Source organism: Taeniopygia guttata, chromosome 2, assembly GCF_048771995.1.
Source record: "Taeniopygia guttata chromosome 2, bTaeGut7.mat, whole genome shotgun sequence".
In the NCBI taxonomy this organism is placed as follows: domain Eukaryota; kingdom Metazoa; phylum Chordata; class Aves; order Passeriformes; family Estrildidae; genus Taeniopygia; species Taeniopygia guttata.
In genome coordinates, this window is record NC_133026.1 from 151,593,233 (window position 1) to 151,616,733 (window position 23,501).

Sequence of the window (23,501 nt, forward strand, 5' to 3'; positions counted from 1 at the left end):
CATGGGCCCCTATTGTTTGGGGTTCCCGAGTCCCCCTATGTCCCCCATGTCCCCTGGTTGTCCCCAATGTCCCCCAGTGTCCCCATGTGTTCCCATGTCCCCTGTGTCCCCCCCTTGTCCCCTGGATGTCCCCCTATGTCCCCTCGTGTTTCCCAGTGTCCCCTGGGTGTCCCCCAGTGTCCCCCTGTGTTCCCATGTCCCCCCTTGTCTCCTGGGTGTCCCCCATGTCCCCTGGGTGTCCCGGTGTCCCCAATGTCCCCTGTGTTCCCATGTACCCCCGTGTCCCCTGGGTGTCCCCCTGTGTCCCTTGTGTTCCCATGTCCCCGGTGCCCCCAATGTCCCCTGGGTGTCCCCAATGTCCCCCCGTGTCCCCTCGTGTTCCCCAATGTCCCGCCATGTCCTCGGTGTCCCCTGTGTCCCCAATGTCCCCCCATGTCCCCTGTGTCTCGTGGGTGTCCCCAATGTCCCCCCATGTCCCCTGTGTCCCCTGGGTGTCCTGGTGTCCCCGTGTCCCCTGGGTGTCCTGGTGTCCCCTGGGTGTCCTGGTGTCCCTAATGTCGCCTGGCTGTCCCCAGTGTCCCCTGGGTGTCCCCTGTGTCCCCAATGTCCCCCCATGTCACCTTGGTGTCCCCAATGTCTCCTGGGTGTCCCCAGTGTCCCCTGGGTGTCCCCCTGTGTTCCTGTGTCCCCCCGTGTCCCCTCGTGTTCCCCAATGTCCCCTGTGTCCCCTGTGTGTCCCCTCTTTCCCCTGTGTCCCCTCAGTGTCCCCCATGTCCCCTCTGTCCCCTCTTTCCCCCGTGTCCCCTTGGTGTTCCCAATGTCCCCTGGGTGTCCCCTCGTGTTCCCCAATGTCCCCTGGGTGTCCCCAGTGTCCCCTGGGTGTCCCCAATGTCCCCCTGTGTCCCCTCGTGTTCCCCAATGTCCCCTGGTTGTCCCGGTGTCCCCAGTGTCCCCTGGGTGTCCCCAGTGTCCCCCAATGTCCCCTCGTGTTCCCCAATGTCCCCTGGGTGTCCCGGTGTCCCCTCTTTCCCCCTGTGTCCCCTTGGTGTCCCCAATGTCCCCTGTGTTCCCATGTCCCCCGTGTCCCCCCCGTGTCCCCCTGGGTGTCCTCAATGTCCCCCCGTGTCCCCCTGTGTCCCCTGTGTTCCCATGTCCCCCCATGTCCCCTCAGTGTCCCCAATGTCCCCTGGGTGTCCCCAGTGTCCCCTGGGTGTCCCCAATGTCCCCAATGTTCCCCCGTGTCCCCTTGTGTTCCCCAACGTCCCCTGGGTGTCCCGGTGTCCCCCTATGTTTCCATGTCCCCCCGTGTCCCTGGGTGTCCCCTCTGTCTCCCTCTGTTCCTGTGTCCCTCTGTGTCCCCTCTGTCCCCCTGTGTCCCCTCAGTGTTCCCAATGTCCCCCCGTGTCCCCTCGTGTTCCCCAATGTCCCCTGGGTGTCCCCCTGTGTCCCCCCCATGTCCCCTGGGTGTCCCCAATGTCCTACTGTGTCCCCCTCTGTCCCCTCTTTCCCCCGTGTCCCCTCATGTTCCCCAATGTCCCCTGGGTGTCCCCCTGTGTCCTCCTGTGTTTCTGTGTCCCCCATGTCTCCTCTGTGTCCCCTGGGTGTCCCCTAGGTGTCCCAGTGTCTCCAATGTCCCCTGGGTGTCCCGGTGTCCTCTGGGTGTCCCCAATGTCCCCTGGGTGTCCCCCTGTGTCCCCTGTGTTCCCATGTCCCCCGTGTCCCCCCCATGTCCCCTTGGTGTCCCCAATGTCCCCTGGGTTTCCCCCTGTGTGTCCCTAATGTCCCCCGTGTCCCCCAATGTCATCTGGGTGTCTCTCTGTGTCCCCCCTATGTCCCCTCGTGTTCCCCAGTGTCCCCTGGGTGTCCCCAATGTCCCCCTGTGTCCCCTCGTGTTCCCCAATGTCCCCTGGGTGTCCCCCTGTGTCCCCCCTGTGTCCCCTGGGTGTCCCCCTGTGTTCCCGTGTCCCCCCGTGTCCCCTCGTGTTCCCCAATGTCCCCTGGGTGTTCCCAATGTCCCCTGTGTTCCCGTGTCCCCTCTGTCTCCCCATGTCCCTCTGTGTCCCTTCTGTCCCCCTGTGTCCCCTGGGTGTCCCGGTGTCCCCCCATGTCCCCTCAGTGTCCCCAATGTCCCCCGTGTCCCCTCAGTGTCCTCAATGTCCCCTCAGTTTCCCCAATGTCCCCTCAGTTTCCCCAATGTCCCCTCAGTTTTCCCAATGTCCCCCCATGTCCCCTCGTGTTCCCCAATGCCCCCTGGGTGTCCCCCTGTGTCCCCCCATGTCCCCGTGTCCCCTGGGTGTCCCCAATGTCCCCCCATGTCCCCGTGTCCCCTGGGTGTCCCCAATGTCCCCCAATGTCCCCAGTGTCCCCTGGGTGTCCCCAATGTCGCCTGGGTGTCCCGGTGTCCCTGTGTCCCCTGGGTGTCCCCAGTGTCCCCTGGGTGTCCCTGTGTCCCCTGGGTGTCCCGGTGTCCCCTGGGTGTCCCCAATGTCCCCGGTGTCCCCCCATGTCCCCTAGTGTTTCCCAGTGTCCCCTGGGTGTCCCTCTGTGTCCCCCCTATGTCCCCTCGTGTTCCCCAATGTCCCCTGTGTTCCCGTGTCCCCTCTGTCTCCCCATGTCCCTCTGTGTCCCCTCTGTCCCCCTGTGTCCCCTGGGTGTCCCGGTGTCCCCCCATGTCCCCTCAGTGTCCCCAATGTCCCCCGTGTCCCCTCGTGTTCCCCAGTGTCCCCTGGGTGTCCCCCCATTTCCCCTGGGTGTCCTGGCGTCCCTTGGGTGTCCCCCCGTGTCCCCCCATGTCCCCTGTGTCCCCTGAGTGTCCCCCCATGTCCCCTCGTGTTCCCCAGTGTCCCCCTATTTTCCCATGTCCCCCGTGTCCCCTGGGTGTCCCGGTGTCCCCTGGGTGTCCCCAATGTCCCCTGGGTGTCCCGGTGTCCCCAGTGTCCCCTGGCTGTCCCCAATGTCCCCTGGGTGTCCCCGGTGTCCCCTGGGTGTCCCCAATGTCCCCTGGGTGTCCCGCTGTCCCCAATATCCCCTGGCTGTCCCCAATGTCCCCCCGTGTCCCCTGGGTGTCCCCAATGTCCCCTGTGTGTCCCCAATGTCCCCTGTGTGTCCCCGCTGTGACCTCTCCTCTCTGTCCCTCTCAGCCCAGCCCCTCGGATGGCAGCGCGGAGCTCGGTGACAGTGAGGAGTGTGACAGTGAGGAGTGTGACAGTGAGGAGTGTGACACTGAGGAGTGTGACACTGAGGAGTGTGACAGTGAGGAGTGTGACAGTGAGGAGAGCAGCGTCTACTCCGGCCTGGAAGATTCCGGAAGCGACAGCGACTCCCCCGGGAGCCGGGAGGAGGAGGAGGAGGAGGAGGAGGAGGAGGAGGAAGGGCACCAGGAGGATGAAGAGGAGGAGGAGGAAGGAGCCCCCGGGAGCCCCTCGTGTCCCCAGACACAGGTGAGGGGCTGGCTGGGATCCTGACAAGGATTTGGGGGTCCCTGTCCCCTTCCTGCCAAGGATTTGGGGGCTCCTGGATTTGGGGGCTCCCATCCCGTTCCTGCCCTGGATTTGGGGGTGATCCTGGATTTGGGGGCTCCTGGATTTGGGGGCTCCTGGATTTGGGGGCTCCCATCCCGTTCCTGCCCTGGATTTGGGGGTGATCCTGGATTTGGGGGCTCCTGGATTTCGGGGGGATCCTGGATTTGGGGGCTCCTGTCCCCCTCCTGCCCTGGGTTTGGGGGGATCCTGGATTTGGGGGCTCCCGTCCCCTTCCTGCCCTGGATTTGGGGGGCTCCTGTCCCCTTCCTGCCCTGGATTTGGGGACTCCTGGATTTGGGGGCTCCTGGATTTGGGGGCTCCTGGATTTGGGGGCTCCTGGATTTGGGGGCTCCTGGATTTGGGGGCTCCTGCATTTGGGGGGCTCCTGGATTTGGGGGCTCCCATCCCCTTCCTGCCCTGGATTTGGGGGCTCCTGGATTTGGGGGCTCCTGGATTTGGGGGCTCCCGTCCCCTTCCTACTCTGGATTTGGGGGGGGATCCTGGATTTGGGGGCTCCCATCCCCTTCCTGCCCTGGATTTGGGGGCTCCTGAATTTGGGGGCTCCCGTCCCCTTCCTGTCCTGGATTTGGGGGGGATCCTGCATTTGGGGGCTCCCATTCTGTTCCTGCCCTAAATTTGGGGGCTCCCATCCCCTTCCTGCCCTGGATTTGGGGGCTCCTGGATTTGGGGGGCTCCCATCCCCTTCCTGCCCTGGATTTGGGGGCTCCTGGATTTGGGGGCTCCCATCCCCTTCCTGCCCTGGATTTGGGGGCTCCCATCCCCTTCCTGCCCTGGATTTGGGGGGGATCTTGGATTTGGGGGGGCTCCTGGATTTGGGGGCTCCTGGATTTGGGGGCTCCTGGATTTGGGGGCTCCCATCCCCTTCCTGCCCTGGATTTGGGGGGGATCCTGGATTTGGGGGCTCCTGGATTTGGGGGCTCCTGGATTTGGGGGGATCCTGGATTTGGGGGCTCCATCCCCTTCCTGCCCTGGATTTGGGGGCTCCCATCCCCTTCCTGCCCTGGATTTGGGGGGCTCCTGGATTTGGGGGCTCCTGTCCCCTTCCTGCCCTGGATTTGGGGGCTCCTGGATTTGGGGGCTCCTGGATTTGGGGGGCCCCTGGATTTGGGGGCTCCCATCCCCTTCCTGCCCTGGATTTGGGGGGATCCCTGATTTGGGGGGTCTCCTGGATTTGGGGGCTCCCGTCCACTTCCTTCCCTGGATTTGGGGGCTCCTGGATTTGGGGGCTCCTGGATTTGGGGGGATCCTGGATTTGGGGGTCTCCTGGATTTGGGGGCTCCCATCCCCTTCCTGCCCTGGATTTGGGGGCTCCTGGATTTGGGGGCTCCTGGATTTGGGTGCTCCTGGATTTGGGGGTTCCCATCCTGTTCCTGCCCTGGATTTGGGGTCTCCTGGATTTGGGGGCTCCCATCCCCTTCCTGCCCTGGATTTGGGGGCTCCTGGATTTGGGGGCTCCTGGATTTGGGGGGGCTCCTGGATTTGGGGGCTCCCATCCCCTTCCTGCCCTGGATTTGGGGGCTCCTGGATTTGGGGTCTCCTGGATTTGGGGGGCTCCTGGATTTGGGGGCTTCCGTCCCATTCCTGCCCTGGATTTGGGGGGGGCTCCTGGATTTGGGGGGGATCCTGGATTTGGGGGGGCTCCTGGATTTGGGGGCTCCCATCCCTTTCCTGCCCTGGATTTGGGGGGGATCCTGGATTTGGGGGCTCCTGTCCCCTTCCTGCCCTGGATTTGGGGGCTCCTGGATTTGGGGTCTCCTGGATTTGGGGGGCTCCTGGATTTGGGGGCTCCTGGATTTGGGGGCTCCTGGATTTGGGGGCTCCTGGATTTGGGGGCTCCTGGATTTGGGGGCTCCTGGATTTGGGGGCTCCCATCCCCTTCCTGCCCTGGATTTGGGGGGGATCCTGGATTTGGGGGCTCCCGTCCCCTTCCTGCCCTGGATTTGGGGGCTCCCGTCCCCTTCCTGCCCTGGATTTGGGGGGATCCTGGATTTGGGGGCTCCCGTCCCCTTCCTGCCCTGGATTTGGGGGCTCCTGGATTTGGGGGCTCCTGGATTTGGGGGCTCCTGGATTTGGGGGCTCCTGGATTTGGGGGGGCTCCTGGATTTGGGGGGCTCCTGGATTTGGGGGCTCCCATCCCAATCCTGCCCTGGATTTGGGGGTCCCTGTCCCCTTCCTACTCTGGATTTGGGGGGGCTCCTGGATTTGGGGGCTCCTGGATTTGGGGGCTCCCGTCCCATTCCTGCCCCTTCCCGGGATGCTCCGCTCCCCCAAATCCCAGCGCTGCCATTCCCAAATCCCAAACTGGAAAAGTTCCCAAACTTTTCCAGAGCTGTTCCCAAACTTTTCCAGAGCTGTTCCCAAACTTTTCCAGAGCTGTTCCCAAACTTTTCTAGAGCTGTTCCCAAACTTTTCTAGAGCTGTTCCCAAACTTTTCCAGGGCTGTTCCCAAACTTTTCCAGAGCTGTTCCCAAACTTTTCCAGAGCTGTTCCCAAACTTTTCTAGAGCTGTTCCCAAACTTTTCCAGGGCTTTTCCATGGCCAGTCCCAAACTTTTCCAGGGCTGTTCCCAAACTTTTCCAGGGCTGTTCCCAAACTTTTCCAGAGCTGTTCCCAAACTTTTCTAGAGCTGTTCCCAAACTTTTCTAGAGCTATTCCCAAACTTTTCCAGGGCTGTTCTCAGAATTCCCAAACTTTTCCAGGGCTGTTCCCCAGAGCTCCCACAGTTTTCCAAAGCTGTTCCCAAACTTTTCCAGCGCCGTTCCCAAACTTTTCCAGGCAGTTCCCAGACTTTTCCAGAGCTGTTCCCAAACTTTTCCAGAGCTGGGACTGGGATGGGATTGGGATGGACTGGGATGGACTGGGATGGACTGGGATGGACTGGGATGGAACTGGGAGGGACTGGGATGGAACTGGGATGGACTGGGAGGGACTGGGATGGGACTGGGACAGACTGGGATGGACTGGGATGGACTGGGACAGACTGGGAGAAACAGACTGGGAGGCACTGGGACGGACTGGGACAGACTGGGAGGGACAGACTGGGACAAACCGGGACAGACGGGGTCAGACGGGTAACGCCAGGATTTTGGGATTTTGGGATTTTGGGATTTTGGGATTTTGGGATTTTGGGATTTTCCGTCTCCGGCCGCTCTGCGCGGGGGCAGCCGGGGAAGGTGAAACCCAACCCCGGCCCCATCCCAGCGCCAAAATCCTGGGAAAAGATTTATCCCGGATCCCTGCGGAGCGTCCGGCCCTCAAAGCTCAAATCCGCCTTTGTGTTCCCGGTAATCCCATCCCTGCTCCGGGATTTATCCCGGTCTGCTTTTCCAATCATTCCCTGATCCCGCTTTTCCTGTCATTCCCTGAATCCCGATCCCGCTTTTCCTGCCATTCCCTGAATCCCGATCCCGCTTTTCCAATCATTCCCTGAATCCCGATCCCGCTTTTCCTGTCATTCCCTGATCCCGCTTTTCCTGTCATTCCCTGAATCCCGATCCCGCTTTTCCTGTCATTCCCTGATCCCGATCCCGCTTTTCCTGTCATTCCCTGATCCCGCTTTTCCTGTCATTCCCTGAATCCCGATCCCGCTTTTCCTGTCATTCCCTGAATCCCGATCCCGCTTTTCCTGTCATTCCCTGATCCCGCTTTTCCTGTCATTCCCTGAATCCCGATCCCGCTTTTCCTGTCATTCCCTGATCCCGCTTTTCCAATCATTCCCTGAATCCCGATCCCGCTTTTCCTGTCATTCCCTGATCCCGCTTTTCCTGTCATTCCCTGAATCCCGATCCCGCTTTTCCTGTCATTCCCTGAATCCCGATCCCGCTTTTCCTGTCATTCCCTGATCCCGCTTTTCCTGTCATTCCCTGATCCCGATCCCGCTTTTCCTGTCATTCCCTGAATCCCGATCCCGCTTTTCCAGTCATTCCCTGAATCCCGATCCCGCTTTTCCTGTCATTCCCTGAATCCCGATCCCGCTTTTCCTGTCATTCCCTGATCCCGATCCCGCTTTTCCAATCATTCCCTGAATCCCGATCCCGCTTTTCCTGTCATTCCCTGATCCCGCTTTTCCTGTCATTCCCTGAATCCCGATCCCGCTTTTCCTGTCATTCCCTGAATCCCGATCCCGCTTTTCCTGTCATTCCCTGAATCCCGATCCCGCTTTTCCTGTCATTCCCTGAATCCCGATCCCGCTTTTCCTGTCATTCCCTGAATCCCGATCCCGCTTTTCCAATCATTCCCTGAATCCCGATCCCGTTTTTCCTGTCATTCCCTGAATCCCGATCCCGCTTTTCCTGTCATTCCCTGAATCCCGCTTTTCCTGTCATTCCCTGATCCCGCTTTTCCTGTCATTCCCTGATCCCGCTTTTCCTGTCATTCCCTGAATCCCGATCCCGCTTTTCCTGTCATTCCCTGAATCCCGATCCCGCTTTTCCTGTCATTCCCTGATCCCGCTTTTCCTGTCATTCCCTGAATCCCGATCCCGCTTTTCCTGTCATTCCCTGAATCCCGATTCCGCTTTTCCTGTCATTCCCTGAATCCCGATCCCGCTTTTCCTGTCATTCCCTGAATCCCGATCCCGCTTTTCCTGTCATTCCCTGAATCCCGATCCCGCTTTTCCTGTCATTCCCTGAATCCCGATCCCGCTTTTCCAATCATTCCCTGATCCCGCTTTTCCAATCATTCCCTGAATCCCGATCCCGCTTTTCCTGTCATTCCCTGATCCCGCTTTTCCTGTCATTCCCTGAATCCCGATCCCGCTTTTCCTGTCATTCCCTGATCCCGCTTTTCCTGTCATTCCCTGAATCCCGATCCCGCTTTTCCTGTCATTCCCTGATCCCGCTTTTCCTGTCATTCCCTGAATCCCGATCCCGCTTTTCCTGTCATTCCCTGATCCCGCTTTTCCTGTCATTCCCTGAATCCCGATCCCGCTTTTCCTGTCATTCCCTGATCCCGCTTTTCCTGTCATTCCCTGAATCCTGATCCCGCTTTTCCTGTCATTCCCTGATCCCGATCCCGCTTTTCCTGTCATTCCCTGAATCCCGATCCCGCTTTTCCTGTCATTCCCTGAATCCCGATCCCGCTTTTCCTGTCATTCCCTGATCCCGCTTTTCCTGTCATTCCCTGAATCCCGATCCCGCTTTTCCTGTCATTCCCTGAATCCCGATCCCGCTTTTCCTGTCATTCCCTGAATCCCGATCCCGCTTTTCCTGTCATTCCCTGAATCCCGATCCCGCTTTTCCTGTCATTCCCTGAATCCCGATCCCGCTTTTCCTGTCATTCCCTGATCCCGATCCCGCTTTTCCAATCATTCCCTGATCCCGCTTTTCCTGTCATTCCCTGAATCCCGATCCCGCTTTTCCTGTCATTCCCTGATCCCGCTTTTCCTGTCATTCCCTGAATCCCGATCCCGCTTTTCCTGTCATTCCCTGAATCCCGATCCCGCTTTTCCTGTCATTCCCTGAATCCCGATCCCGCTTTTCCTGTCATTCCCTGAATCCCGATCCCGCTTTTCCTGTCATTCCCTGAATCCCGATCCCGCTTTTCCTGTCATTCCCTGAATCCCGATCCCGCTTTTCCTGTCATTCCCTGATCCCGCTTTTCCTGTCATTCCCTGAATCCCGATCCCGCTTTTCCTGTCATTCCCTGAATCCCGATCCCGCTTTTCCTGTCATTCCCTGAATCCCGATCCCGCTTTTCCTGTCATTCCCTGATCCCGCTTTTCCTGTCATTCCCTGAATCCCGATCCCGCTTTTCCTGTCATTCCCTGAATCCCGATCCCGCTTTTCCAGTCATTCCCTGAATCCCGATCCCGCTTTTCCAGTCATTCCCTGAATCCCGATCCCGCTTTTCCTGTCATTCCCTGATCCCGATCCCGCTTTTCCTGTCATTCCCTGATCCCGATCCCGCTTTTCCTGTCATTCCCTGATCCCGATCCCACTTTTCCTGTCATTCCCTGATCCCGATCCCGCTTTTCCTGTCATTCCCTGAATCCCGATCCCACTTTGGCAGCCCTGGATTCTCTGGGAATTCCATCCCCAAATCCCACCATTCCATGGGAAGCCATTCCCCGTTTCCCATCCCAGAAAACCCCTGGAAAAGGCTCTGGAATTCTCCTGCAGGAGCACTCGGATTCCCGGCTCCGGAGCCTCCGGAATTTCCCTTTCCTTCCCAGAACTGGGGCAAAACCCGGGGATTTTGGGAAATTTGGGAATTCTCCCAGGAATGGGGCGGATTCTCCTCAGTCCCAAACCTTGGGAATTCTGGGATGAGAGGGGAAAATCCGGGATAAGAAGGGGAAATCCGGGATAAGGGGGTTTGGAATGTGGGAATGTGGCTGGGGTGGGATTTCCTGGGAATTCCCAGCTGGGAATTCCCTCCTGGAAAAGCAGATCCGGCCTCAGAATCCTGGGAATGGAGCGGATCCCGGGATGATCCCAAAATCCCAAGGAACGCCTCCAGCTATTCCAGGGCCAGATTCTCCTGGAATTCCATCCCAAATTCCCAACATTCCATGGGAAGCCGTTCCCTGTTTCCCATCCCTTCTGCATCCCAAACCCTCCCAGAAAAACCTGGAAAAGGCTCTGGAATTCTCCTGGAATTCCCAGCTCATTCCCAAACCTCCCTGCTGTCGGATCCAGATTCCAGCTGGGATCTGAGCCAGAATTCCCGCTTTTCCCTGGAATTCCACACCCCCTTTTCCATGGATCTGTGTCCTGGCTGCTCATCCCGTGGGAATTCCCATTCCCATCCCAATCCCGCTCTTCCAGGCTGGGATTAACCAGCTCCTTCCCTTCCTGGGGACACAGAATTCCAGGAATTCCGGGATGGGATCTTGCTGAGCCGCTCTTTCCCGATTTTCCCAGGCCAAAGGGAAGAGGAAATCCTTGGAAGACGATTCCCCCTTGGAAGGGAAGCAGGATTTGGTCGTCCACGACGAGTACGAGGAAGACAGCTCGGATGAGGAGGTAGGATCCCGCGGAATTCATGGAATTTTGTCCTGGATTTGGGATGGAAGTGATGGATTTGGTGTCTGGGGGGAAATGATGGAGTTGGGAAAAGTCTGGAGCAGCTGTTGGGGCTCATCCCGGAGAAAAGCGGGATCCAGGGGATCCAGGGGGATCCCGGGGAATGGCCTCGGGTTGGGATTTTTGGGAATGTTACCCTGGACAGGGCTGGAATTCCGGGCTGGAATCTCCATTCCCAGCTGGAATTCTGGGCTGGGATCCCCATTCCCAGCTGGAATTCTGGACTGGGATCCCCATTTCCAGCTGGAATTCTGGGCTGGAATTCCCATCCCTGTGGATGTGACCAGGCTGGAATCGCCATTCCCAGCTGGAATTCCGGTATGGGATCCCCATTCCCAGGAATTCCCATCCCTGTGGATGTGGCCAGGCTGGAATTGCCATTCCCGGCTGGAATTCCAGGCTGGGATCTCCATTCCTGGCTGGAATTCTGGGTTGGAGTCGCCATTCCCAGGAATTCCCATCCCTGGGGATGTGGCCAGGCAGGAATTGCCATTCCTGGCTGGAATTTCGGGATGGGATCCCCATTCCTAGCTGGAATTCTGGGCTGGAATTGCCATTCCTGGCTGGAATTCCCAGCTGGAATTCCCATCCCTGGGGATGTGGCCAGGCTGGAATCGCCATTCCTGGCTGGAATTCTGGACTGGAATTGCCATTCCCAGCTGGAATTCTGGGTTGGAATCGCTATTCCCAGCTGGAATTCTGGGCTGGGATCTCCATTCCCAGCTGGAATTTCCATCCCTGGGGATGTGGCCAGGCTGGAATCGCCATTCCCAGCTGGAATTCCGGAATGGGATCCCCATTCCCAGCTGGAATTCCGGGCTGGGATCCCCATTCCTGGCTGGAATTCCAGGATGGGATCCCCATTCCCAGCTGGAATTCCCATCCCTGTGGATGTGGCCAGGCAGAAGTTGCCATTCCTGGCTTGAATTCCAGGCTGGAATTGCCATTCCCGGCAGGAATTCCGGGATGGGATCCCCATTCCTGGCTGGAATTCCGGGCTGGGATCCCCATTCCCAGGAATTCCCATTCCTGTGGATGTGGCCAGGCAGGAATTGCCATTCTCTGCTGGAATTCCAGGATGGGATCCCCATTCCCGGCTGGAATTCTGGGATGGGATCCCCATTCCCAGCTGGAATTCTGGGCTGGGATCCCCATTCCCAGCTGGAATTCCAGGATGAGATCCCCATTCCCGGCTGGAATTCCCATCCCTGGGGATGTGGCCAGGCTGGAATCGCCATTCCCGGCTGGAATTCCGGGCTGGAATTTCCATTCCCAGCTGGAATTCCGGGCTGGAATCCCCATTCCCAGCTGGAATTCTGGGCTGGAATCCCCATTCCCAGCTGGAATTCTGGGCTGGAGTCGCCATTCCCAGCAGGAATTCCGGGATGGGATCCCCATTCCTGGCTGGAATTCCAGTCTGGAATTGCCATTCCCAGGATTTTCCATCCCTGTGGATGTGGGATGGGATTGACCTTTTCCAAACTCCGCAATTCCCTAATTTCCGTCTCCGTGTCGGCTCCGTGTCGGGATTTTTGGGAATGCTGCATATTCCAAGTCCCCTGCTCAGGAATTCCAGGAGCTGAGGCTTGGAAAACCTCGGGAAGAGCACAGAATCCCGGGAATATCCACAGGGCTCGGATATTCCCGGCAAAACCCGCGGCTCTTCCCGAATTTCCTGCTCAATCCATTACCGGCCCTGGCAATTCCCGGCGCTCCGGGGGCGAATTCCGGAGCCTGGAATTCTCCTGGAAAGAGGGGGAGAATTCCGGAATTGCAGCTGGAAAAACGGCCCGGGAATGGGATCGGGAATGGGATCGGGAATGGGATCAGGATCGGGAATGGGATCGGGAATGGGATCGGGAATGGGATCGGGAATGGGATCGGGAATGGGATCGGGAATGGGATCAGGATCGGGAATGGGATCGGGAATGGGATCGGGAATGGGATCAGGATCGGGAATGGGATCGGGAATGGGAATGGGATCGGGAATGGGATTGGGAATGGGATTGGGAATGGGATCGGGAATGGGATCGGGATCGGGATGGCGCCGCCGAATTCCGGGGATTGATCCCAACAACCCCCACGGAGGATTTTTCCAGAGGATCCTCCGGAGCCAAGGCCGCCCCCGGAGCGGGGATTTCTCTGGAATAACAATCCCGGGAATGTGTGGAAAAACTCGGGAATGCATCCCGGAGCTGCCAGTGGGGGGAGCGCCGATCCCGGCCCTGAGCCGCTTCCACAGCCTTTGTTCCCTCTTCCCAAAAAAAAACCCCTGGAAGAGCTGGGAAAACGCTGGGATTCGGGTTTGGCGCTCCTTATCCCGAATTTTCGGGAATGGCTCCGTCGTATCCCGCTCCTAATCAATCCCTGGCCCCGTCCCAAGGAAAGTTTTCCGTGGATTTCGCCGGGAATTTTGGGAGATGTGCTTGGATAAAGTGGGATCTGCTCGGGAAAATCCCACTTTTTTTTCAGGCAGGAAAATGTGAGTGGTTTTTCCTGGATTTCAGTAAAATGATGGAAGTTTTGGGATATCAGAATCCTCAAAATCCTTTGGAACTGAGGGAAGAGCCTCAGGCAGTTTCTTGGAGTGGTTAGGTGGGATTTTTGGGAATGTTCCCCCTGGGAAAAGCTGGAATCCCCATTCCCAGCGGGATAAATCCCTGGGATTGTGGCACTCGGAGATGGTCAGGTGGGATTTTTGGGAATATTCCCCCTGGAAAAAGCTGGAATCCCCATTCCCAGCGGGATAAATCCCTGGGATTGTGGCACTCGGAGATGTTCAGGTGGGATTTTTGGGAATATTCCCCCTGGAAAAAGCTGGAATCCCCATTCCCAGCGGGATAAATCCCTGGGATTGTGGCACTCGGGGATGGTCAGGTGGGATTTTTGGGAATGTTCTCCCTGGAAAAAGCTGGAATCCCCATTCCCAGAGGGATAAATCCCTGGGATTGTGGCACTCGGAGATGGTCAGGTGGGATTTTTGGGAATGTTCCCCCTGGAATGGGCTGTCCAGGGCTGGAATTCCCATTCCCAGCGGGATAAATCCCTGGGATTGTGGCACTCGGAGATGTTCAGGTGGGATTTTTGGGAATATTCCCCCTGGAAAAAGCTGGAATCCCCATTCCCAGCTGGAATTTCGGGATGGGATCCCCATTCCCAGCTGGAATTCCGGGCTGGGATCCCCATTCCCAGGATTTTCCATCCCTGTGGATGTGGGATGGGATTGACCTTTTCCAAACTCCGCAATTCCCTGATTTCCGTCTCCGTGTCGGCTCCGTGCAGGGAGGGATTTTTGGGAATTCTGCATATTCCAAGGCCCCTGCTCAGGAATTCCAGGAGCTGAGGCTTGGAAAACCTCGGGAAGAGCTCAGAATCCCGGGAATATCCGCAGGGCTTGGATATTCCCGGCAAAACCCGCGGCTCTTCCCGAATTTCCTGCTCAATCCATTACCGGCCCTGGCAATTCCAGGCGCTCCGGGGGCGAATTCCGGAGCCTGGAATTCTCCTGGAAAGAGGGGGAGAATTCCGGAATTGCAGCTGGAAAAACGGCCCGGGAATGGGATTGGGAATGGGATCGGGATCGGGATCGGGATCGGGATCGGGAATGGGATCGGGATCGGGATGGCGCCGCCGAATTCCGGGGATTGATCCCAACAACCCCCACGGAGGATTTTTCCAGAGGATCCTCCGGAGCCAAGGCCGCCCCCGGAGCGGGGATTTCTCTGGAATAACAATCCCGGGAATGTGTGGAAAAGCTCGGGAATGCATCCCGGAGCTGCCAGTGGGGGGAGCGCCGATCCCGGCCCTGAGCCGCTTCCAGAGCCTTTGTTCCCTCTTCCCAAAAAAAAAACCCTGGAAGAGCTGGGAAAACTCTGGGATTCGGGTTTGGCGCTCCTTATCCCGAATTTTCGGGAATGGCTCCGTCGTATCCCGCTCCTAATCAATCCCTGACCCCGTCCCAAGGAAAGTTTTCCATGGATTTCGCCGGGAATTTTGGGAGATGTGCTTGGATAAAGTGGGATCTGCTCAGGAAAATCCCACTTTTTTTTCAGGCAGGAAAATGTGAGTGGTTTTTCCTGGATTTCAGTTAAATGATGGAAATTTTGGGATATCAGAATCCTCAAAATCCTTTGGAATTGAGGGAAGGGCCTCAGGCAGTTTCTTGGAGTGGTCAGGTGGGATTTTTGGGAATGTTCCCCCTGGAAAAAGCTGGAATCCCCATTCCCAGCGGGATAAATCCCTGGGATTGTGGCACTCGGAGATGTTCAGGTGGGATTTTTGGGAATGTTCCCCCTGGAAAAAGCTGGAATCCCCATTCCCAGCAGGATAAATCCCTGGGATTGTGGCACTCGGAGATGTTCAGGTGGGATTTTTGGGAATGTTCCCCCTGGAATGGGCTGTCCAGGGCTGGAATCGCCATTCCCAGCTGGAATTTCGGGATGGGATCCCCATTCCCAGCTGGAATTCTGGGCTGGAATTGCCATTCCCAGCTGGAATTCCGGGATGGGATCCCCATTCCTGGCTGGAATTCTGGGTTGGAATCGCTATTCCCAGCTGGAATTCCGGGTTGGAATCCCCATTCCCAGGAATTCCCATCCCTGTGGATGTGGCCGGGCAGGAATCCCCATTCCCGGCTGGAATTCCGGGATGGGATCCCCATTCCCAGGATTTTCCATCCCTGGGGATGTGGCCAGGCTGGAATTGCCATTCCCGGCTGGAATTCCAGGCTGGAATCTCCATTCCTGGCTGGAATTCCGGGCTGGGATCCCCATTCCCGGCTGGAATTCCGGGCTGGTATCCCCATTCCCGGCTGGAATTCCAGTCTGGAATTGCCATTCCCAGGATTTCCATCCCTGTGGATGTGGGATGGGAACAGGGACAGGTTGTCCTTTTCCAAACTCCGCAATTCCCTGATTTCCGTCTCCGTGTCAGCTCCGTGCAGGGAGGAATTTTTGGGAATGCTGCGTATTCCGAGGCCCTGCTCAGGAATTCCAGGAGCTGAGGCTTGGAAAACCTCGGGAAGAGCTCAGAATCCCGGGAATATCCGCAGGGCTCGGATATTCCCGGCAAAACCCGCGGCTCTTCCCGAATCCCTGCTCAATCCATTACCGGCCCTGGCAATTCCCGGCGCTCCGGGGGCGAATTCCGGAGCCCGGAATTCTCCTGGAAAGAGGGGGAAAATTCCGGAATTGCAGCTGGAAAAACGGCCCGGGAATGGGATCGGGAATGGGTTTGGGAATGGGAATGGGATCGGGAATGGGATCGGGAATGGGATCGGGAATGGGATCGGGAATGGGATCAGGATCGGGATCGGGAATGGGATCGGGAATGGGATCGGGATCGGGACGGCGCCGCCGAATTCCGGGGATTGATCCCAACAACCCCCACGGAGGATTTTTCCAGAGGATCCTCCGGAGCCAAGGCCGCCCCCGGAGCGGGGATTTCTCTGGAATAACAATTTTGGGAATGTGTGGAAAAACTCGGGAATGCATCCCGGAGCTGCCAGTGGGGGGAGCGCCGATCCCGGCCCTGAGCCGCTTCCAGAGCCTTTGTTCCCTCTTCCCAAAAAAAAAACCCTGGAAGAGCTGGGAAAACGCTGGGATTCGGGTTTGGCGCTCCTTATCCCGAATTTTCGGGAATGGCTCCGTCGTATCCCGCTCCTAATCAATCCCTGACCCCGTCCCAAGGAAAGTTTTCCATGGATTTCGCCGGGAATTTTGGGAGATGTGCTTGGATAAAGTGGGATCTGCTCAGGAAAATCCCACTTTTTTTTTACAGGCAGGAAAATGTGAGTGGTTTTTCCTGGATTTCAGTAAAATGATGGAAATTTTGGGATATCAGAATCCTCAAAATCCTTTGGAATTGACGGAACGGCCTCAGGCAGTTTCTTGGAGTGGTTAGGTGGGATTTTTGGGAATGTTCCCCCTGGAAAAAGCTGGAATCCCCATTCCCAGCAGGATAAATCCCTGGGATTGTGGCACTCGGGGATGGTCAGGTGGGATTTTTGGGAATATTCCCCCTGGAAAAGGCTGTCCAGGGCTGGAATCCCCATTCCCAGCTGGAATTTCGGGATGGGATCCCCATTCCCAGCTGGAATTCTGGGCTGGAATTGCCATTCCCAGCTGGAATTCCGGGATGGGATCCCCATTCTTGGCTGGAATTCTAGTATGGGATCCCCATTCCCGGCTGGAATTCCAGTCTGGAATTGCCATTCCCAGGATTTCCATCCCTGTGGATGTGGGATGGGGATAGGGACAAGTTGTCCTTTTCCAAACTCCGCAATTCCCCGATTTCCATCTCCGTGTCGGGAGGGATTTTTGGGAATGCTGCGTATTCCAAGTCCCCTGCTCAGGAATTCCAGGAGCTGAGGCTTGGAAAACCTAGGGAAGAGCTCAGAATCCCGGGAATAAGCACAGGGCTCGGATATTCCCGGCAAAACCCGCGGCTCTTCCCGAATTCCTGCTCAATCCATTACCGGCCCTGGCAATTCCCGGCGCTCCGGGGGCGAATTCCGGAATTGCAGCTGGAAAAACGGCCCGGGAATGGGATTGGGAATGGGATTGGGATCAGGATCGGGAATGGGATTGGGATTGGGAATGGGATCAGGATCGGGATGGCGCCACCGAATTCCGGGGGGATCCCAACAACCCCCACGGAGGATTTTTCCAGAGGATCCTCCGGAGCCAAGGCCGCCCCCGGAGCGGGGATTTCTCTGGAATAACAATCCCGGGAATGTGTGGAAAAGCTCGGGAATGCATCCCGGAGCTGCCAGTGGGGGGAGCGCCGATCCCGGCCCTGAGCCGCTTCCAGAGCCTTTGTTCCCTCTTCCCAAAAAAAAAACCCTGGAAGAGCTGGGAAAACGCTGGGATTCGGGTTTGGCGCTCCTTATCCCGAATTTTCGGGAATGGCTCCGTCGTATCCCGCTCCTAATCAATCCCTGGCCCCGTCCCAAGGAAAGTTTTCCATGGATTTCGCCGGGAATTTTGGGAGATGTGCTTGGATAAAGTGGGATCTGCTCGGGAAAATCCCGCTTTTTTTCCAGGCAGGAAAATGTGAGTGGTTTTTCCTGGATTTCAGTAAAATGATGGAAGTTTTGGGATATCAGAATCCTCAAAATCCTTTGGAGCTGAGGGAACGGCCTCAGGCAGTTTCTTGGAGTGGTTAGGTGGGATTTTTGGGAATGTTCCCCCTGGAAAAAGCTGGAATCCCCATTCCCAGCGGGATAAATCCCTGGGATTGTGGCACTCGGGGATGTTCAGGTGGGATTTTTGGGAATGTTCCCCCTGGAAAAAGCTGGAATCCCCATTCCCAGCGGGATAAATCCCTGGAATTGTGGCACTCGGGGATGTTCAGGTGGGATTTTTGGGAATGTTCCCCCTGGAAAAAGCTGGAATTCCCATTCCCAGCGGGATAAATCCCTGGGATTGTGGCACTCGGAGATGTTCAGGTGGGATTTTTGGGAATATTCCCCCTGGAATGGGCTGTCCAGGGCTGGAATTCCCATTCCCAGCGGGATAAATCCCTGGGATTGTGGCACTCGGAGATGGTCAGGTGGGATTTTTGGGAATGTTCCCCCTGGAAAAAGCTGGAATCCCCATTCCCAGCGGGATAAATCCCTGGGATTGTGGCACTCGGAGATGTTCAGGTGGGATTTTTGGGAATATTCCCCCTGGAAAAAGCTGGAATCCCCGTTCCCAGCGGGATAAATCCCTGGGATTGTGGCACTCGGGAATGTTCCGGTGGGATTTTTGGGAATGTTCCCCCTGGAAAAAGCTGTCCAGGGCTGGAATTCCCATTCCCAGCAGGATAAATCCCTGGGATTGTGGCACTCGGGGATGGTCAGGTGGGATTTTTGGGAATATTCCCCCTGGAAAAAGCTGGAATCCCCATTCCCAGTGGGATAAATCCCTGGAATTGTGGCACTCTGAGATGTTCAGGTGGGATTTTTGGGAATGTTCCCCCTGGAAAAAGCTGGAATCCCCATTCCCAGTGGGATAAATCCCTGGGATTGTGGCACTTGGAGATGGTCAGGTGGGATTTTTGGGAATATTCCCCCTGGGAAAGGTTTTCCAGGGCTGGAATTCCCATCCCTGTGGATGTGGGACCGGGATCATGGAATGGGGCTGGAAAATCTGGATTTGGTGGAGGAGGTTCTGCCATTCCTGGGGGTTTCCCGGTGTCATTCCCTGTTTTCCGTGGCTCCGTCGGCACAAATTCCAGCCGGGATCAGCCCCAAATTCCCCCAGGCTTGGCTTTTCCTTGGATTTATGGGATTTTTGTGAAGGAATTCCTGCCTGGGATGGAATTCCCAGAGAACCGGGGGCTGCTCCATCCCTGGAGAATCCTGGGATCGCGGGAGCTGCTCCATGGGAATGGGATCATCCCTAAAATCCTTTCCATCCCAAACCCTTCCATGATTCCATGGATTAAATCCCGATTTTCTGCATCTCCTTCCAGCCCACTGATTTTCCGGGGCTGGATTTGGGATCCATCCTGGAGCTGGCGGCTCTGGGAAAGGGGAAGATCCCTTGGGATCAGGAGGAGCTGGGATTTCTGGGAATGTGCAGCAGGAAAATGGGAATTCCAGGAGATTCCCGGAGCCTTTTCCAGGGTTTTTCTGGGAGAGATTTGGATTTTCCAGGCTGGATTTGGGATCCATCCTGGAGCTGGCGGCTGTGGGAGAGGGGAAGATCCTTTGGGATCAGGAGGAGCTGGGATTTCTGGGAATGTGCAGCAGGAAAATGGGAATTCCGGGAGATTCCCGGAGCCTTTTCCAGCCCATCCCTGTTTTCTCAGCTGGATTTTCCGGGGCTGGATTTGGGATCAATCCTGGAGCTGGCGGCTCTGGGAAAGGGGAAGATTTCTTGGGATCAGGAGGAGCTGGGACGGCTGGGAATGTGCAGCAGGAAAACGGGAATTCCGGGAGATTCCCGGAGCCTTTTCCAGGGTTTTTCTGGGAGAGATTTGGATTTTCCGGGGCTGGATTTGGGATCAATCCTGGAGCTGGCGGCTCTGGGGGAGGGGAAGATCCTTTGGGATCAGGAGGAGCTGGGATTTCTGGGAATGTGCAGCAGGAAAACGGGAATTCCCGGAGATTCCCGGAGCCTTTTCCAGGGTTTTTTCTGGGAGAGCTGCAGGGATGTGAAACAGGGAATGGGTTGTGGTGGAAAATTGGGATTTTAGCTGGAATTCCTGGCTGCGAGTGCGCAGGGATGCAATTCCCGGAGGATCCCCAGTCGGGATCCGGGGCCCATCCCGGAATTCCCGGTGTCCCGGGGCAGGCTGCGATTCCGGCACCGGAATGGAAAAGCTCCGGAGCGGCCCCGGGAGCGCTTGGCTCGGGAATTGCCCCCGCGCTCCGCACGGCTCCGGTCTGGCCCCGCTCCCGGGACGGCCCCGCTGGCACCGATCCCGGTGCAGCCGCCTGGCCCCGATCCCGGACACCGAGAGACACCGGCTCCCGGGGCTGGAACCGGGTCTGTGGGGTGGGACAGAGCTGATCCCGGCTCCCGGACTGGAACCGGGCCGGGTCTGGTCTGTGGGGGCTGATCCCGGTTCCCGGGACACCGAGCGAGCCATTGGCTCCCGGGGCTGGCACCGGGTCTGTGGGGGCTGATCCCGGCTCCCGGGGCTGGAACCGGGCTGGGCCCGGGTCTGTGGGGGCTGATCCCAGTTCCTGGGGCTGGCACCGGGCCGAGTGGGGCTCCCGGGACACCGAGAGAGACCCCGGCTCCCGGTACAGCCCCCGCTGGCCCCGCTCCTGGACACCGGGAGAGACCCCCGATCCCGGGGCTGGCACCGGGCCGGGTCTGGGTCTGTGGGGGCTGATCCCGGCTCCCGGGGCTGGCACCGGTTCTGTGGGGTGGGACAGAACTAATCCCGGCTCCCGGGACACCGGGAGAGACCCCGGCTCCCGGGACACCGAGAGAGACCCCGGCTCCCGGTGCAGCCGCCTGGCCCCGATCCCGGACACAGGGAGAGACCCCGGCTCCCGGTACAGCCCCGCTGGCCCCGATCCCGGTACGGCCCCGCTGGCCCCGATCCCGGACACCGAGAGAGCCGCCGGCTCCCGGGGCTGGAACCGGGCCGGGACACAGGGAGAGACCCCGGCTCCCGGTACAGCCCCGCTGGCCCCGATCCCGGTACGGCCCCGCTGGCCCCGATCCCGGACACCGAGAGAGCCGCCGGCTCCCGGGGCTGGAACCGGGCCGGGTCTGGGTCTGTGGGGTGGGACAGAGCTGATCCCGGCTCCCGGGGCTGGCACCGGTTCTGTGGGGTGGGACAGAGCTGATCCCGGCTCCCGAGACACCGAGCGAGCCACGGGCTCCCGGGGCTGGCACCGGGCTGGTCCCGGGTCTGTGGGGTGCGACAGACTGATCCCGGTTCTGTGGGGTGGGACAGACTGATCCCGGCTCCCGGGACACCGAGAGAGACCCCGGCTCCTGGGGCTGGCACCGGGCCGAGCCTGGGTCTGTGGGGTGGGACAGACTGATCCTGGTTCTGTGGGGTGGGACAGACTGATCCCGGGTCTGTGGGGTGGGACAGACTGATCCCGGGTCTGTGGGGTGGGACAGACTGATCCCGGGTCTGTGGGGTGGTGCAGAGTGATCCCGGGTCTGTGGGGTGGTGCAGAGTGATCCCGGGTCTGTGGGGTGGGACAGACTGATCCCGGGTCTGTGGGGTGGGACAGACTGATCCCGGGTCTGTGGGGTGGTGCAGAGTGATCCCGGGTCTGTGGGGTGATGCAGACTGATCCCGGTCCTGTGGGGTGGGACAGACTGATCCCGGGTCTGTGGGGTGGGACAGACTGATCCCGGTTCTGTGGGGTGGGACAGACTGATCCCGGTTCTGTGGGGTGGGACAGACTGATCCCGGTTCTGTGGGGTGGGACAGACTGATCCCGGTTCTGTGGGGTGGGACAGACTGATCCCGGGTCTGTGGGGTGGGACAGACTGATCCCGGTTCTGTGGGGTGGGACAGAGCCGGTCCCGGGTCTGTGGGGTGGGACAGACTGATCCTGGTTCTGTGGGGTGGGACAGAGCCGGTCCCGGGTCTGTGGGGTGGGACAGAGCCGGTCCCGGGTCTGTGGGGTGGGACAGAGCCGGTCCCGGTTCTGTGGGGTGGGACAGACTGATCCCGGGTCTGTGGGGTGGTGCAGAGCCGGTCCCGGGTCTGTGGGGTGGGACAGAGCCGGTCCCGGGTCTGTGGGGTGGGACAGACTGATCCCGGTTCTGTGGGGTGGGACAGACTGATCCCGGTTCTGTGGGGTGGTGCAGAGTGACCCCGGTGCAGTGTTGATCCCCATTCTTTGGGATTTTTCTGAGCTCCTGGGGCTGGCACAGATCCCGATCCCGGCTCCCTGAAATGGCCCAGATCCCAATCCCGGTCCCTGCTCTGACCCCAATCCCGGTGCCCCGGGACCGGCCCAGATCCCAATCCCAGCTCCCTGGAATGGCCCAGATCCCAATCCCGGTGCCCCGGGACTGGCCCAGATCCCAATCCTGGTCCCGGCTCTGACCCTGCTCCTGGTGTCCCGGGACCGGCCCCGATCCCAATCCCAATCCCAATCCCTGCTCTGACCCTGCTCCTGGTGCCCCGGGACCTGCCCAGATCCCAATCCCGGTGTCCCGGGACCGGCCCTGATCCCAATCCCGGTCCTTGCTCTGACCCCGCTCCTGCTCCCGATGCCCCGGGACCGGCCCAGATCCCAATCCTGGTGTCCTGGGACCAGCCCAGATCCCAATCCTGGTGCCCCAGGACCGGCCCAGATCCCAATCCCGGTGTCCCGGGACCGATCCCAATCCCAGTCCCGCTCCCTGCCCTGACCCCGGTGCCGGTGCCCTGGGGCTGGCCCAGATCCCAATCCCGGTGTCCCGGGACCAGCCCAGATCCCAATCCCAATCCCGGTGCCTGCCCTGACCCCGGTGCCGGTGCCCCGGGACCGGCCCCGATCCCGATCCCGATCCCAATCCCAATCCCGGTCCCTGCTCTGACCCCACTGCCGCTGCCCCGGGACTGGCCCAGATCCCACTCCTGATCCCAATCCCAGTCCCGGTTCCTGCCCTGACCCCGCTGCCGGTGCCCCGGGACTGGCCCAGATCCCAGTCCTGGTCCCAGCTCCCTGAAATGGGCCAGATCCCAATCCTGACTCCCTGGACTGGCCCAGATCCCAATCCCGGTGCCCGGGGACCGGCCCCGGTCCCGATTCCAATCCCGATCCCTGCCCTGACCCTGCTCCCGGTGCCCCAGGACCGGCCCAGATCCTAATCCTGGTCCCAGCTCCCTGAAATGGCCCAGATCCCAATCCAAATCCCAATCCCGGTCCCTGCCCTGACCCCGGTGCCGGTGCCCCGGGACTGGCCCTGATCCCAATCCCGGTGCCTGCCCTGACCCCACTCCCGGTGCCCCGGGACCGGCTCCGATCCCGATCCCGATCCCGCTCCCTGCCCTGACCCCGCTGCCGGTGCCCCGGGACTGGCCCTGATCCCAATCCCGCTCCCTGAACTGACCCCGCTGCCGGTGCCCCGGGACCGGCCCAGATCCCAATCCCAATCCCGGTCCCTGCTCTGACCCCGCTCCCGGTGTCCCGGGACTGGCCCAGATCCCAATCCCGGTGCCTCGGGACCGGCCCAGATCCCAATCCCAATCCCAGCTCCCTGAAATGGCCCCGATCCCAATCCCGGTCCCGGTCCCTGCTCTGACCCCAATCCCGGTGCCCCGGGACTGGCCCAGATCCCAATCCCAATACTGGTCCCTGCCCTAACCCCGCTCCCAGTGCCCCGGGACTGGCCCAGATCCCAATCCCAATACTGGTCCGTGCTCTGACCCCACTCCCAGTGCCCCAGGACTGGCCCAGATCCCAATCCCGGTGCCCCGGGACCGGCCCAGATCCCAATCCCGGTGTCCCGGGACCGGCCCAGATCCCAATCCCAGT

At 59.1% G+C, this 23,501-nt stretch overlaps 1 protein-coding gene across 3 annotated transcripts in view; it reads left to right on the forward strand.

Annotated features, from left to right (window-relative positions):
• The window catches only part of BOP1 (BOP1 ribosomal biogenesis factor), a 98,892-nt gene that overhangs the window by 7,277 nt on the left and 68,114 nt on the right, over nucleotides 1-23,501 (forward strand). For all 3 annotated transcript variants that reach the window (XM_072925132.1, XM_072925131.1, XM_072925130.1), the window contains exons 2-3: nucleotides 3,141-3,440; nucleotides 10,406-10,507. In XM_072925132.1, coding sequence (XP_072781233.1) covers nucleotides 3,141-3,440; nucleotides 10,406-10,507 — 402 coding nt within the window. The remainder of the gene's footprint in view (nucleotides 1-3,140; nucleotides 3,441-10,405; nucleotides 10,508-23,501) is intronic.